Source organism: Lissotriton vulgaris, chromosome 10, assembly GCF_964263255.1.
Source record: "Lissotriton vulgaris chromosome 10, aLisVul1.2, whole genome shotgun sequence".
NCBI lineage: Eukaryota > Metazoa > Chordata > Amphibia > Caudata > Salamandridae > Lissotriton > Lissotriton vulgaris.
In genome coordinates, this window is record NC_141698.1 from 225,687,888 (window position 1) to 225,704,051 (window position 16,164).

The window sequence follows — 16,164 nt, forward strand, 5'->3', positions numbered from 1 at the left end:
GACTACAGAAATTCATTCTAGCCTTCTTGCAGGAGATATATCTTTTCATTGTTGGAGAATTTACAAAGATTGTGCTACATGGGGTTGCTACAGTTTGGACCTACTGAAAAGTTTCAAGATAAAGACCAGGTAATATCATTGATGTCTTCATTGTTTTATGGTCATCGTTGAAGTTTGATCATTTATTTGTAAATACAAACTGATATGATTTGTAACACACTTTACCCACTAGTATATATTTTTATATTTATATCGGTCAATATGCTTGCTACATGACATGAGGCTTATTTATCAAGTTTAGTAGGACCTTGAAACAAATTATTTTATTCAGGGTTTGTGTTTACAAACTACTTCTGCCATGGTGTGTTTGATATTTACAACACTTTTTCAGAAAATATACAATGTCTGCTGTGTAGAAATGCATTGAAAAATAAAAACTTTCTATCATCCAGGTTTTTACCAAATACTCTGGAAACATGCGTGTTTACTCTTCCTTGTGTTAGGTATTTTTCAATTGCTCCTTTATCAGTGTATTCATTTTCTGGTATTGCTTCATTGGAGGGGTCTATTTCTGTTGTCTGCAATATTTTGTAATCATATTTGATTTGTCTTTCTGTTTGAGGTGTGATAATGTACATTATTGTAATTGAGGCTCCCCTACCAATTTTGTTGAGAATAAATTATGATAAGCACAGAAATTGACATTAACACTTTCAAACGTTACACTAATTCCACTCATATTGTGCATTTCCATAGTGTTTGGTATAAGCACCATCTCCATTTCAACAGTCCTCTTGCATGATCTACAGTGTTCTTTCCCCCGATCAACAGTGTTGTCACAAGGGATAGGCGAAAAATTCCGCTCCGCCGGTGGAGTTTGTAGAGTTGTGCCCACTCCGCATTATGGCAACACTCCTTCAACCACCCCGTGGCAAAGTTGTTTATTGCACGCGCCTCGCCAATGTCAAGTTGGCGAGTGAGAATTAGCATCCCCTAGCAAGATTTTCAGATGCTAGATCTCCTCCCAGCGAGCTTACTCAATGCCGGTGGTCACAACCGTTTGCTTTGAGAAAGCTGCTGCACAAGTTGAAAGTCTACTCAAGCGGCAGAAAGGAGAACCACCCTCTGGCGTGCTATGTTATGCCGTTTGTGCTGCTTTAACAGCACAGAACATGATCCTGGCACTAAAAATCTGCACTAGCAGCGTGCCCTGCCAAATTCTTCTTGCCCGCGGAATGTTGCAGAGTCTTTATCTAAATCCCAGGAATTTTGCGGAGTGCTACTCTGCAGTTCCTTTCGCCCCTAGTTTTCACTCACCAGTACATCTGCCAAACTGTCGTTTTTGATCTCTTTTCCCATGCAAGGCTTCTAGGAATGTCGGCTTGAAGTGAGTTACTGCAACCCAGAGATCACTCATATCTCTGTAAGGAGACAGAAGATGGGTTCCAATCCTACCAGATCTCACAATCTGATAAATTGCATTTATTACAATGCTCTATCAAGCTCATTTGTGTGCTGTCACTGAAGGCAGTCCAGTGTAAATTTCACCCATTTAATTTACTCTGTGATCCAGATCAGTCTGTTCGTATTTGTTGTATTTTTTTTTTACTCTGATATTATTCATAGAGTCTATATATGTTAACATTTATATCTAATACTCTTGTGCGAGAGAGCAACACAATCTACTCCTGAAGTTGTCTGTTTTTTACTTAGTCACTTTGTTATTGTATTGTGACTTGTTTTGACTGATTAATGTTTAAAAGCCCCTCTAGGAGTGTTGAATTACTGGCCCGCTGAAATGCATGACATGAAATAGGATAAGACCGACAGCTGCTCCCTGGTTTAGTGATTTGTTTAGTCATATAAAGGCTGGGGGGGGGGGGGGGTAAGATTGTTACAGATGTTTTTTTCTGGGTAATATTCAGAAAAGAAATATGACCACTCACCTCACAATAGTGACCCATGTTCTTGTGATGTTGCACAAAACCTCGTTTGGTTGGTGCCAGGAAACTAATTGTAGGAGAAGATTGTGGTAAACAAAGTAATTAAAGGTTATGGCGAAAGTCATGTTGGGTCTGACTGGAAACACTTTTCTATAGTATCTCTGAGAACTGACTTTTAGGCTCCATGTCTTCAGCAAGTTAGAAACAAACCTGCCCCCCAACCAGCTATATCCAAGACTGATTATTACACCAATCGGAAATCTTGTATAGAATCTAGGAGAACAGTGTATTTCCAGAGATCCAATCTGCCAACCTATATCGACAACATAAAGAACTTTGAAATGCATGTACATTGTTCTTTTGCTGTTTCACCATAGTGGTTTAGAAGAATATTACCTGTAACAATATGGAAAACATGTATATTTTATGTTTCACCCGTAAAAAACTTGAAACATTACCAAAATAATGAAATTAAGCTTCCTCACAAACTGGTTGTAAAGAAATGCCTCTTTTTGCATGTTCTCCCCCATTTTCTAGACTAATGCTGCCTGTTTTTCGACTCTGACTGCACGGAGGTCTACAGACCAGACCGAACTGCCAGTGTTCCAACACCTTACAAAGTACATGTGGAATTAGCTACCCTAAATTGGAAGAGATGGACTTACTTATAAGTCTCTAGTATATGGTACCCAGTGTCTTAAGGCAGAGTGTCCACACATAGCTGCAGCACTGATTGTGCCACCCTGTATGTGACAAAGTACAAAGCGCTTCCCATCTGCCACTGCAGTCTGGAAGAGCAGTGTTAAAACTGCTGGTTCTACTTTACCATTTACACCAATGGCTAAGGCCTCCACTTCACTTAACAGTATATGTATTGTATTGTATTGCAATTATATAGCGCTTACTACCCCTGACTAGGCGTCAAAGCGCTTTTTCGGCGAGTAGCACGCTACTCTGGGACTGTTGTGAATGTATCTAGGACCCTATTTAAATATTCCTGATTCATGCCCTTATGCGGTTATAACAATACATATCCTTTTAAAGGCATAAGAATCATATCCATATTTAGTCATTGCCAATGCGGTCCAAATGCAGCAAGGCTACTTCCCTGGACTCCTAGAACGTACAACGCGTTCTTTAAACAAACCAAACCTCCAGCGGCCCGGGAATTCCCCCTGCTTTTGTTTTGATTTGTCCTAGAACTCCTGAGAGTCCTGAAGAACTGCTAGTTTTTAGTGACAGTTCTTAGTGACATCTTATGTCCAACCTTACGTGAAAACCCGGCGCATTTCATGTATAAATATACCAACGTTGTCTTAAGCAAACACACGGTGGTTGGGAGCAGAGCGGCTATCTACTTGCCCGAAGCCCAGCTGATGCGAGAGCCAAAGGAAGCCGTCCCTTTCATTTGACGCACTGGGAAAGAAGCTGTCTTTTTCTCCTGCCGAGAAAATCCAGCTCCAGTGTTTCCAGTCACCCTTGCGGGTGACTGGGAGATTGAGTCCTAAGAACGAGATACAAGACCTCCTTCATTCTATAACCAGGTACGGAGCTGATTAAAACCTTAAGAGAATTCTTGATTTAGATTCTTGGCAAAAACCAACTTAACTTAAAACGGCAACTTACTTACTCCTTCCCACGTATTAGGCTTAGGTCAGGTACACCGGGGTAGGCGTATCTTAGAAGCACCAGTTGAGTACGTTAGTCAATGTTTTTATGTATGTATATATTTTATCCGTTTTAAAGTATCATATGGCTAAGAAACCATATCAATGCTTTTACAGAATTATTTTATAATACTCCTTTTACTGTACGCACTTTACTTCATGATAAGTATTGCAATTGTGGCAATTCATTTCTCTTGCATGAGAAAGAAGACTGCTCAATAAATAACAACTTTTATTGAAAACGCCCGTCTCTCTATTTCCCTGCACTCTGGTGAAAGTAAGCATGCACGATTGACTGAGTGAAATAGCTGTCTATTGTTTTCACACAACTCTAGAGATATACTCTTTATTCTGAGGGAGCAAAGTTGTCATGTTTATGCGGTTGTCAGAAACGAATCCCTTCGTGTCTAATCAGGGAAGTTAACCCCTCCCTGTTCATTCGAGAAAGTTTCTAGTGACCTCTGAGCTAGCTGGCAAACCTAATTAAGTCGAACATAGTCAGTAGAGACCTAGATGACCTCAGTCCTACGTCTACACTGCTGTTTGTTATTCCAATGCGCAGAGCCTATTGGGAATATAGGAACTTCACTACAGGACCCATGGAGGATTAGTGTTGAATTAGTATAGTGAAACATGCAAGTACATTTTAAGAGGTGGATAGGTTAGTCTGTTATTTGGATTCGGAGTGATAGCAGAGGATAGAGGAGGAAAAAAGGTTTGTATTTATATAGCGCATGTTAACCGGGACTGTTTGTCCTGTGTTGCCAGCATTAACCTCAGGAGGAAGGAAAAACTGGCTGTGTCCCTTTGATTCAGGTTATGGTTTCCCTGGACCCACTGAGTTTCTGCTCAATTCTACATGGTCACATTTCCTTTTAAAGACACCTGAAGAGATTCCTGAACATTGTACTCTATTAGCTTGAAGGTCTCCTTACGATTCTGAATACACAAATTCACACCGTTGCTAGCATTTCCATGCTGGATCAATTTGAAGCTGCCCTGCTTGTCCTTGCAGTTTGGATTCATGTAAACGATTCTCTGATTCTACTTTACAATACGGCTTAAAGTTTGCATGAGTCTCTTTTTCAATTAAAATATGTCTATGTGCTCTCACTCCCTCCTTGCGTGTGCGCTTCCTTGCTTGGATGCCAGTGTGTGAAACGCTACACACCCTGCTCCCAAACCCTTTATAAGTACGGTTTCTTCGTGTGCCTCTACTGCAGCAGCAGGGGCAGGCAAGGATTGCAGGAGAGTGATTAAACAGCCATTACAAAGCTTCAATAACACACTACAGGCCATCATTAACCACCATGTACTCCAAGGATAATCACGCGCCCCCTCCCTAAGACTGCACATCATCTCATCCGCCCCAGCCTTACATACTCCTTGAACCATCAGCACTCAATTCTGCATACCCCAGCCCATACATATTCTCACTTCCCTTCGCATATAAACACGACTATATGCACCTCAATCTTCCCAGGATGCCGAAAACCGCAACCAACAATTGGTTTCCACCCTAACTGGTTTTCACCCACAAACCAGCATACAATGAGCACAACACTCTGTTCAAAACACCCACATATCACCCTCCCCGCAGTTATGACTTACTTCATTAAACACAGAAACCACCTCAAGGGCCATCCCTTGTATGCTTTTCAAGAGTACACGGACGAGTAGTGAGGTTCACCTTCCCCATACATACACCAAAACTTATTCACCAATTAACACTGGCCTGCATATCAGACCCAAAACACCGCACAGAAAACCACATAAAAAATTGGCACCACCTATAGAAAGTATATATTGCTTCCCATCTCACAACCTCCGCATATAACACCTACACCAAGAGCATCAAACACTCTGCACGTACTCATACCAAACGCCTCGAAAACCACCCACACAGTAATGCCCACTGTTCTAAGTAGTTAGGCTGTTCGTCAAAGAAACCCCACACATCTCCTTCCCTACACCGTAACCTATCAGTTCAACTCTTCAAAAAAACACCGCATAGAAAAACCCTTAGGACCAACGACGACAGAGCGCCCAGTCTTTCACAATAACCATACAAGGCGTCCCGGTTATCCCAACGCAATCTGTTACAAAAAGCATATGTCATGCAGAGCTGCAAACCCAATCCTACACAGCCCCTCTCAGCACACCACATTCGTATGGAGCTCGGTGGCGCAATTAGAACGTTAATGAGAGGAGAAATTGTTAGTTGAGAAACTGCTTTATATAGCGCGAACTCGACCTGAAAGTCTTGAAGCGCAGAGTTACATTACACAAGGACACATTAATAAAAAATGTTTAGGCACGGGAAAGTTAAATGCTTTGCCCAGAATCGCAGGAGTTTGAGCACGCGTGCCGAGACTCGAATCTAGCACCCATGTTACCCCTCGATGGAAATGCTCTGTTTAACAGTCTGTGCAGGGCTCCAAACAAGCCTCACATGAAAGTTCAAATGTAGATCTCCCCTATTGAAGGTCTATCGAGCCCTAAGGCAGAGAATTGTATATCAAGTGGAATATGTATTTTATATATATGTCCTGACAGAAACACTTCCAAATTATTGTTTTCCTGTGGGAGAGTTAGTAGACCTATTGGTTAACACAGGGTTACCGGCTGACCAGTCAGCCGGGCTAACTTCTGAGTGGGGCTACTGAGATGGGTACTTTAAGGTATCAATTAAACATGGCATTACATCCAACTTGATGGCCAAGTCGAATTTAATGTCACTATTATACAAATGCAATTTTTAGAAAGGTGCCGACACTGTGACCCAGTTTGTGCAGAGGCCACCAGATAGCCTTCTGCCCTCCTGGGGAGTAGTGTGAATGTGCATAGGACTTCCCCGCTGCCCTGCCGACCCCGGGACTTGGCAAAAAAGAGGTTACACCATCTGCTGTACTGCACTTGCCACACCATGGACTAGTGAAGAGAGGACTGTGCCTGTGCCTCCTGACTTGCGGAAAAGTCACTGCCAAGCCCCAGACAAAAGGACTGAATTCAAGGGTCAGTTGTCTGTCCTCAGGAACCAGCACCTGGGCCATCAAAACTGAAGTAGCCCAACTCGGCTAGTCAGTAGCCACTACTGGAGAATCACAGCTGACTGCTGTTGGGCTTCCGAAAAGACCGAACCTCGACAGTTAAAAGTTGCACTGAGCCTGCCAGACCCGGGAGTGTTTCCTCAGTCTGGATTGGTCGCCCAAGAGGCACATCAGCTTCCACAAAAGGATATCGCTGGGACAGCTCTGGACAGAGACTGGTAGCCCAGCTGCAGCAGGCCTTCTACTGTCTTGAAGAGGACTTTGAGGGACCCCGACCTCTGTTGCCAAAGGCGCCTCACCACTTGACCCGTGGGCCGAGGAATAACAGCAAAGGCATCTCGTCAACAGTACAGCATTTAGAGCATCCTTGATCATCTTCCGTCTCCTGCATTTGCAGCATCAGCACCACTCGGTTGAAGTCTATGGTGGCTGTGCTGTAAAGTGTGGAACTGTTCTGAAAAACACTTTGGTGGGCAGGTAACTGGCTACATACTCCTTAATGGTCTCCAGACCCTCACCCTGTCAGATTTGGTCACCTAAGTTGGGCCGGAGTTTTCAAACTAAACTCTAGCAAACTTTTCAAAAGTTTACATACATCACAGTTACCAATGCTTGTTTGCGGTTAACCTGAGATTTAAGATTTCTTCAAAAACCTGTATCTTCAGAACCCTCTGGTGGGTTCTGCTCATCTTGGACTCTAAGAATTCATAAACGCATGATCTATTTTTACTTATAGGTGTCGGATATTTTTCATGTTGTTTGACTTTCTTATTTCACTGTTGAATGATTTACACCAATTCCTTTGGTTTAGCCTTGCTGGTTGAAGTCTTAGCTACCCAGGGTTGAGCTTAAGGTTTTACAAATGAGCCTGACTCGACCCAAGACAGGTTTTGCGAGTGTATTACACAGTAAGGTCGCACAACCATACCGTATAATACGCCACAATCCTCACACTGGGCTTTATTTCTGAAAAATGTGTAGCTTTCGTTCGAAACCTTAACTGGGTAACATTCATAAAGATATAGTGATCTATAGTAACAGCAGCCTTGAACTTTCAGTGAGTTACTCTCTTTTCTTAATTTTCTGAGGAGGGCCTCGGAAAAGACCTGGAGAGAGAAAAGACTTGATTTCTACATGTCATCTATAGAAGTAAATGTCACAAACCCCCTGATATGACCCCTTACCCTAAAAATAAAAAATAAACTAGCTCCCATACAAAGTTGCATCTTTTACCTTAAAGTATGCAGCTTTTGTCCAAATTATATCCCGATTTATCTCCATTGGGCTAGATTGACTTTGAAACACCATCTCTAAAATGACAGTGGATCTCTCTCACCCTGCTTCACAAGATGAAGATGCTGGGGAATAGAACCTAAAATGACAGAAATAAATGAACATTATTATAACCTACAAAAAGAAATTACAGAAATATCAACAGAAATGTAGTCATTTGTAGTGTTAATGATATTTTGCCTAAAGACTGTGTACCTTTTTTCTGAGGTCTTAACTGGGCTTTCTGTAGGGTTAAACTGAGCTTTCATAAAAACCTTTTTGAAATTCCAGTGAATAATTTCCCTTGCCTAAATTCACTGTGGATGGTCTGACAGAATAGAACATCTAACATCTAAAGAGTTGTATGTGTGTGTATGTTTATATGTGTATATATATATTCACTGAAAAAACCATAGGTTTGACACCAGTTATAGTTAGCTGGAAATTTTACTGACATAAAACCATAGAAATTCCAACGTTATAGTTAGTTGGACTCACTATAACTTGCGCGCCTGCAATGCACTGCTGATGACGTCACATATTACATCACTCATGACATGGTCAGTGACATCACTCATGACATCACTGATGACACCATCCAGTGAATGTGTGTCTTTCTTGAAAAATAAATGTTTTATATATGTATATGTAAAGGTCGATGGAATAATACATGTTTAAATAAGTGTCTTAATGGATGTTTTTAAAAAAAAAAATTGATTGGTTAACTGGCCTATTAAGTGTATCTTAGTGAATAAATATATATATGCGAGTATTGTTTAAATATTTAAATGTTTGTATCAGTGTTTCACTTTGTATAAGGGGCTGCATGGGTTGGTGAATAGCTACGTGTGTGTGTATATGGGTTATTAGATTTTTTTTTAGTATCATTATAAGTGTCTGTATGGTTTGGTGGGGGTGTTACTTAGCACATAGATGCATCAATGACTGACTCACTGTATGTGTTTTGAAGACAGCATATGTGCAGGACTGTATGGGTGGATGAGTGTGTATATGTGTGTGTTAGTGAGTGAATGACTGTCTCACTAGTGTCTTTATCAGTAACTACATATGTTTTAATCTAGTATGTGAGTATTGATGTATATAAGTGAGTATATGTGAGAGTGTGAGATTGAAAGAGTTCTTGTTTAAATAAGTATGTGTTTCTATAAGTGATTTTTTAAGAGAGTACGTATGTGTAAGTTTCCTTAGAAGTAAGGTGGTAGTGTGTGTATAGCTGTATATGCAAATAAATGGATGTTCAATAGTTTATTTGCATGTGTGATTATGTGTGTGAGTAACTTTTGGATGACTGTCGGTGTGTAACAGGATGTATAGGTGTTTCACTACATATGATGAGTGAATATATGTATGAGTGACTATATAGAACTGTTGGTGAATGGGTGGGTGTGTATATAGATGGTGGTATTACTGAATTGGTTGTTGTAACTGGTATGGGTATCTCTATTTTTTTAAAAATTTTAGTTTCTATTTTTGAATATGTGTTTCAAGGATTACATTACACTGAAAGGAGGTCTGTCACTCTGTCACAAGGATGGTGTTGTCATATGGTTACTACGTTTCTATATATTGTGTTAAGTTAGCATGAGCTTATTAAATGTTTAAACGCAATACTTTCTTTCAGCTTGAGTTTGCACACGACACCTAATTGTTATTGTAGCTTTAAACCTAGACGAAAGATGTGATTTATTTGAGAATAATATGTTATTGCTCTAGTATCAGTCGTGCTTGGTACACTTGGTACAACTGTCTGTACACCGAGAACGGCACACTCTAAGAATAACCTAACACAAGGTTGCTGAAGGCCTGATCCTCGCACCACGTTAGACATAACACAAATAATGTTGCTGCCAACATTGGGCTCTACGCGGGTTTAAGATACAGTTACAGGGAATGAATCAACACACTTGATGCTTCGCATGCAGAGAGCTGGTAGCTGTTGATGTGATCTCCTCCTACTGAGAAATTAGAGGTATGGGTCCGCCCTGCTAGAACCCAGATGAGACCTTCTTAGATATAATATAATATGCTAATTAGGGTGCGCGAAATATAGGTGATACAGAATTCTATAGATTTTTGCATCATAACATGCTATCACCTTTTGCCTACTATGGATTAGTGACTATGCTGCTGACTCTGATTTTTATAATATGTATGTTGATATTATACAAGATACTGCGTTTGAGAATGCTGCATTGAAAAATAAACATTTCAAACTTGCACGTGTATTCTTTGCCTCCCAGTTTCGGTTTGGAATGATTATATAACGAAAGAGTGTTCATGTGTTCCACGATACCTGAGGTACCCTAAGTTCATGTTCTGGATTGTCTAAGTCATTGGTAAGTTACTACTACCGATGAGACACTGTAGCTAGCTTGGTAAGGGGATTTCTGAAACAAAGGTGAGTTTTGGATCATCCTAACTCACCCAGGTTCTAGATCTCTGTGCACAGTTCTGTGGGAGAACGGAAACCCTGCTACAGTGTCATCAGTGATGTCATCAGTGATGTCACTGACCATGTCATGAGTGATGTAATATGTGACGTCATCAGCAGTGCATTGCAGGCGCGCAAGTTATAGTGAGTCCAACTAACTATAACGTGGGAATTTCAATGGTTTTATGTCAGTAAAATTTCCAGCTAACTATAACTGGTGTGAAACCTATGGTTTTTTCAGTGAATTTCATAGGTTTTTTAAATGCTAATTCCTAACTATATAAGACCTGAAAGCCCACCAGGAATCTCCAGTATGCGCAAGGGACTGCATTGCAGAGAGGTTTAATGAAGCCATGCCCCTTTTTACACCTCTCTGCAACGCAGCCCCCGTGCATGTTTGAAGAGGGGGGAACTAGTTCCTCTTGCATACTGGGGGCCCCTGGGGGCCAACTAGCCCACCTGGAACCTCCAGTATGCGCCAGGGGTCTGCATTGCAGAGGTGTAATGAGGCTATGCCCCTTGTTACACCTCTCTGCAACGCAGCCCCCTGCCACGTTTGCAGAGGGGGAACTAATTCCCCTTGCATACTGGGGGTCCCTGGGGGCCAACTAGCCCATCAGGAGCCTCCAGTATGCACCAGGGGGCTGCATTGCAGAGAGGTGTAATGAGGCCACAACCTTCTTTATACCTCTCTGCAACGCAGCCCCCGTGCATGTTTGAAGAGGGGGGAACTAATTCCCCTTGCATTCTAAGGGTCCCTGGGGGCCAACTAGCCCACCTGGAACCTCCAGTATGCGCCAGGGGGCTGCATTACACAGAAGTGTAATGAGGTTATGCCCCTTTTTACACCTCTCTGCAACGCAGGCCACTGGCGCGTTTGCAGAGGGGGGACTAATTCCCCTTGCATACTGGGGGTCCCTGGGTCATATCTGCCCAAACACCGATATTCCGAACGATTGAAAATGACTTTTCTTGAGAAACATTTGGATTTGGATTATCATGTCCTATACTTTGGAATTTTTGAAAGACTGACTTTGAGGATGCTATAAATTACTCAAGTCTGCCCGAATTGTGTCGGTAAAATTGATACCTAGTCACTTTGAATAAGAATGTACTTACGTTCGTCTAACATTTGGAAGAAATATCTAGTTATAAGACAACAGGATACCGACATAACTTGAAGGAAATAAGAACGCCCTGAAGAAGTTCTGTTGTACAGAACGAAACGTTTCGGCTGGCTGTGGTACATAAACTTAAGGAAAATAAAAGCATTTGAATATACACCAAGATTCAGCGCTTCAATAAGGATTCTAAGTGATATGATTTGATTGGACTTATTGTGCAAGTGGTGCTGTGCCAAACTTTGGAATATTCTCCACTACTCTTTACTACTTACTCTCTCCTACTCCACTACTCTCAAATACTCACTCTCTACTACTCATTCTCTACTACTCTACTCCTCTCTACTACTACTCTCTCTACTACTCACTAACTACTACTCTAGTTCTCACTCTCTACTTCTCACTCTCTACTACTCTCTCTACTACTCTCTCTACTACTCTCTCTACTGCTCTCTACTACTCACTCTACTACTCTCTCTACTAGTCTCTACTACTCACTCTACTACTCACTCTCTACTACTCTCTACTATTCTCTCTGCTACTCACTCTCTACTACTCACTCTACTATTCACTCTACTACTCACTTTCTGCTACTCTCTACTACGCACTCTACTGCTCTCTACTACTCACTCTACTACTTACTCTCTACTACTCACTCTACTATTCACTCTACTACTCTCTACTACTCACTCTCTGCTACGCTCTCTACTGCTCTCTACTACTCTCTACTACTCACTCTCTACTCTTACTCACTCTACTCTCTACCTCTCTCTACTTCTCTCTACTAGTCTCTACCTCTCTACCGCTACCTCTCTACCTCTACCTCTCTACCTCTACCTCTCTACCTCTACACCTCTACCTCTACACCTCTACACCTCTACCTCTCTACACGCACACATATACACATATATATGCATATGCATTTATATATATGTATGTGTATGTATGTATATATATATACATACATATATAAACATATATAATCTGTATATCTATATAAATACAAATATAAATGCATGCATACATATATGCATACAGATGCATGTTATTTACATGAAAGTTTAAAAAACACTAATAAAAGCAAAGCTAAAAAGCCACCTCATTACAAACAGAATGTCTTTAACTTAAACGAGGGCGCAAACTATTGCATTTTCAATGCTTTTTTACTTTGGTTCCATCAAGAAGGCATTCAGATGTGTCACACATTTGCCATAAATTCTGAATGTTAGCACTCTAGTTGCTCATTAGATCACTGTAGTAAAGCTACTGCTCACCAGGGAAGTCTGCTGCTGGTATTCAAAGTGCATGTTTCAGTCTGCATGTCAGAATTCTTTTAATGAAATAGAAGAGGATTTGAGAAGTCACTCCTAATTTTTCTTTCTGAAGCACTAATCATACTTTCTATGGCAAAATTAACCCACTCATTTTGTTCCTTTTTAAATTAAATGTTTTCAGACTTACCACTTCATTCCAATCAAGATGGCTTCTGGTGTGCCATACTTTTGTCATAAGTAAGACTGTTAGCGCTCTAGTTTTTTCTTTAGAACACTCTGGGACAATCTGTCATTGGGCTATACGTGGGCTACATCTGGGTGATATTTGGGCTACATTTGGGCTCTTTTGTCTCTGGTGGCCATCTTGGGAGACTGCATGTCAGAATTTTTTAATGAAATAGAAGAGGATTTGAGAAGTCACTCAATGTGCCCTAATTATTCTTTCTGAAGCACTAATAATACTTTCTATGGCATAATATACCCCCTCATTTTGTTCCTTTTTAAATTAAATGTTTTAAGAGTTACCACTTTATTCCCATCACAATGGCTTCAGGTGTGCTATACCTTTGTAATAAGTAGGACTGTTAGCGCTCTAGTTGTTCTTTAGAACACTCTAGGAGGCTGCAGTTGAACACAAAGGAATCAACTGACAGTCTCTGTCCTTGTTGGATGTACATGTTTTACTGAGAATGTCAGACTTCATTCTCACATGACTGAGAAAGATAATGTGAATTCACAGAAAATATGCTTTCAGTTTAGCTTATAGATCGCCTTCCAAACCACTGTGGGAAAATCATGAGATATTAGTTTTCTTTCAATCATATTTCATGATATCACAGCAGAAGGCGTTTTCACATGGTAAAATCACCTTAGAACACACCACAATTCCTAAAATGTGTGGTACCATCAACAAATGATTTATAATGTAACTAAAGTCCTAAAACCCTCTATTAACTACAATGCTTTTTAATGAGGTGCTATCATGTATATTGGTCCCAAGATGGCTGCCAACACTTCTTAGATGAAGTGCTGACAGCCAATCAGATGTGTGGTTAGGCTCCGCCCAGACATATATATATTTCTGAACCTAAATTACTCAAAATCCACTGGAGCACATATCTTGAGACGTAGCAAAGGCACATCGGGCTACCAGTCCCTACAATTTTGCCAAGTTTTGTGGAAATCCATTCAGCCGTTCGGGCTAAAAGTGAGTCCAACCGCCCTATGGAAATTAACATGGGGAAAACACGTTTTGGGACCCCCCTTTTATCTCGGCCCCCGCTTGACGAATCCCCCCCAAACTTTCAGGTAAGGAGCGGAGCGAAGCGAGGCAAATTTAAGGAAAATTGCAGGCAGATTCCTCAACCGGCGCCAAAGTTATTCCCAATAGAATGTTGTGGATATCCTATAGAAAACAATCCTAACTATAACTACCTACTGGCGACCGCCAGTAGGTAATATATATATATATATATATACACACACCACCTAAGGATAAAAAATATCCCAAAATAAATCAAATGTTTCTTAATAAAGTTTTTTTTTTTATCTGACTCGGAAAAAAGTGTTCACTTGATTTTCTTCATATACCTAGAGCACTCTTTGGGAAATAGAGAAGCTCTGAAAGGAGGAAAGGCAGTCTGAGATGTAAGTATTGCTCAACATCATGGCTTTCAGTAATATGTTCACTAAAAGTATCTCCATACAAAAACTGGCACTTATGAATATAGATCTATGGCCAACCTAAAACCATTTTATTAGAATAAAATATATTCACATGTGTTTCTGCCTTAAAGTCTGGTCCATGGTTACAATGAGTATTACTGAATCAAGCAATTCTGTATCAACCCAATTTTTTAACTGTGTGAGCAGGTTCATTTCCGTCAACAAAAGTATTGTCTAGTTTGGTTTTCACAGGGTAGGATGTATGCGGGAGTTTGGCCCATCCGTACAACTTGCCTAGGATTTAACAAGGTCCAAGATGCATACAGAAACTGACACTGTGGTCCTCTCCCCAATAGTCCACTTTCCACTAATTTTTCCATCTCTTGTGTGTCATGCATGAGCACCAAGCAATGTTTTCACTTACCACATGTCAGCTGTTGTCATTTAATTAATCAGTAAGCATTGACTGATATTCTACTTCATTTGTTTTTCCAAATTTCAGGTTAGGGGACGCTGTTGTGTAAAATATAAACTCATAAACCCAAGAGTCTAGAGATTTCAGGATTCATCCTTGTTCTTGATTACAGTTACACTGAGTACTTCGGCCATCTAGCTCATGTACCCAATGTGTGAGTGCAGTGCCTCAGTCAGCATCATCTTGCCGATCAGTCCTAAGTCCATTGGTTGTCCAACACCTTGCCAGCCTCTAGGGAACTCCCCTGATGGACTTATTTGCCATTCCAGAGAATTTTCACTTCCCAAAATTCTATGTCCTCCAGGGAGCATTTGGGGGACACGTTTCACTTGAAGCATAACTTTACTCTTCACTTCACGTTTGCTCCTACACTCTTGATTCCTTAGGAAGATTCACCTAGCTTGTGCCCAAGTCATTCTGATATCCACAAACTAACCAGGAATGGTGTGTTGTGTAGACCTGATGCACCTTAACTTGAACCTCCTCCGTCTCAAAAGGCTAGACCTCTTCTTGCAGTTGCAGGACTGGTCCTGCACACCAACCTCCAGACCATCCACATTCATGCCTGAAGATTGGCTAAATTTGGAATTTGCAGAAATCTCCAACCTACCGGACTTCCTCCAGGCAGGCATTCTGAAAGGTTGTCGCCTGGCAAATAGTAATTTTTCTATATTGTTAATTAATATTTACCACAACCCGCATGGGCCTTCATCTAACCCGGCTATGTTGACACACCATATTGAGTGCTTACTGCTCCAATTTGCGGGATTTGAATGTATCATTCTTGGCGACTTTAACATTCATAATATAGGGGTTTCGACCACACGCAGCCACCAGGCAGGGGCCACTGACGCCCTAAATGAGCTACTAAAATCCTATAACCTGGTGACGGCCCACTCAGTCTTTACAAAGAACAGTCCGGGGCAGACGGTCGGCCCCACATTCAATAACCAAACCACGGTCGATTATATAATATTAAGCAGCAAACTCCAACACTTGATGTCAAACTTTTCAGTCCATCCGCGCAGTGATAGCGATCACGCTGCCTTAACTGCCACTCTGAACCTCATTGTGGACCAACGCCACAAGCTTGAATACACCGGAGCGGCCGATGGAGAAGAATTAATAAAGCTGCCCAGAAGAATCAAATGGGAAAAAACCACCATAAACAGATTTAATAGCTGGGCAAATCAGTGGACAGGCTGGCCATGGAGTGTACAGAAAAATGGCCTCAATAGACAGCTG

The 16,164-nt window shown here is 41.1% G+C and overlaps 1 protein-coding gene across 3 annotated transcripts in view; it reads left to right on the forward strand.

Moving 5' to 3' along the window:
- GTF3C1 (general transcription factor IIIC subunit 1) overlaps positions 1-16,164 on the forward strand; it is a 2,762,707-nt gene that overhangs the window by 1,353,129 nt on the left and 1,393,414 nt on the right. For all 3 annotated transcript variants that reach the window (XM_086940909.1, XM_086940911.1, XM_086940910.1), the window contains one exon: positions 33-129. In XM_086940909.1, the coding sequence (XP_086797035.1) occupies positions 33-129 (97 nt within the window). The remainder of the gene's footprint in view (positions 1-32; positions 130-16,164) is intronic.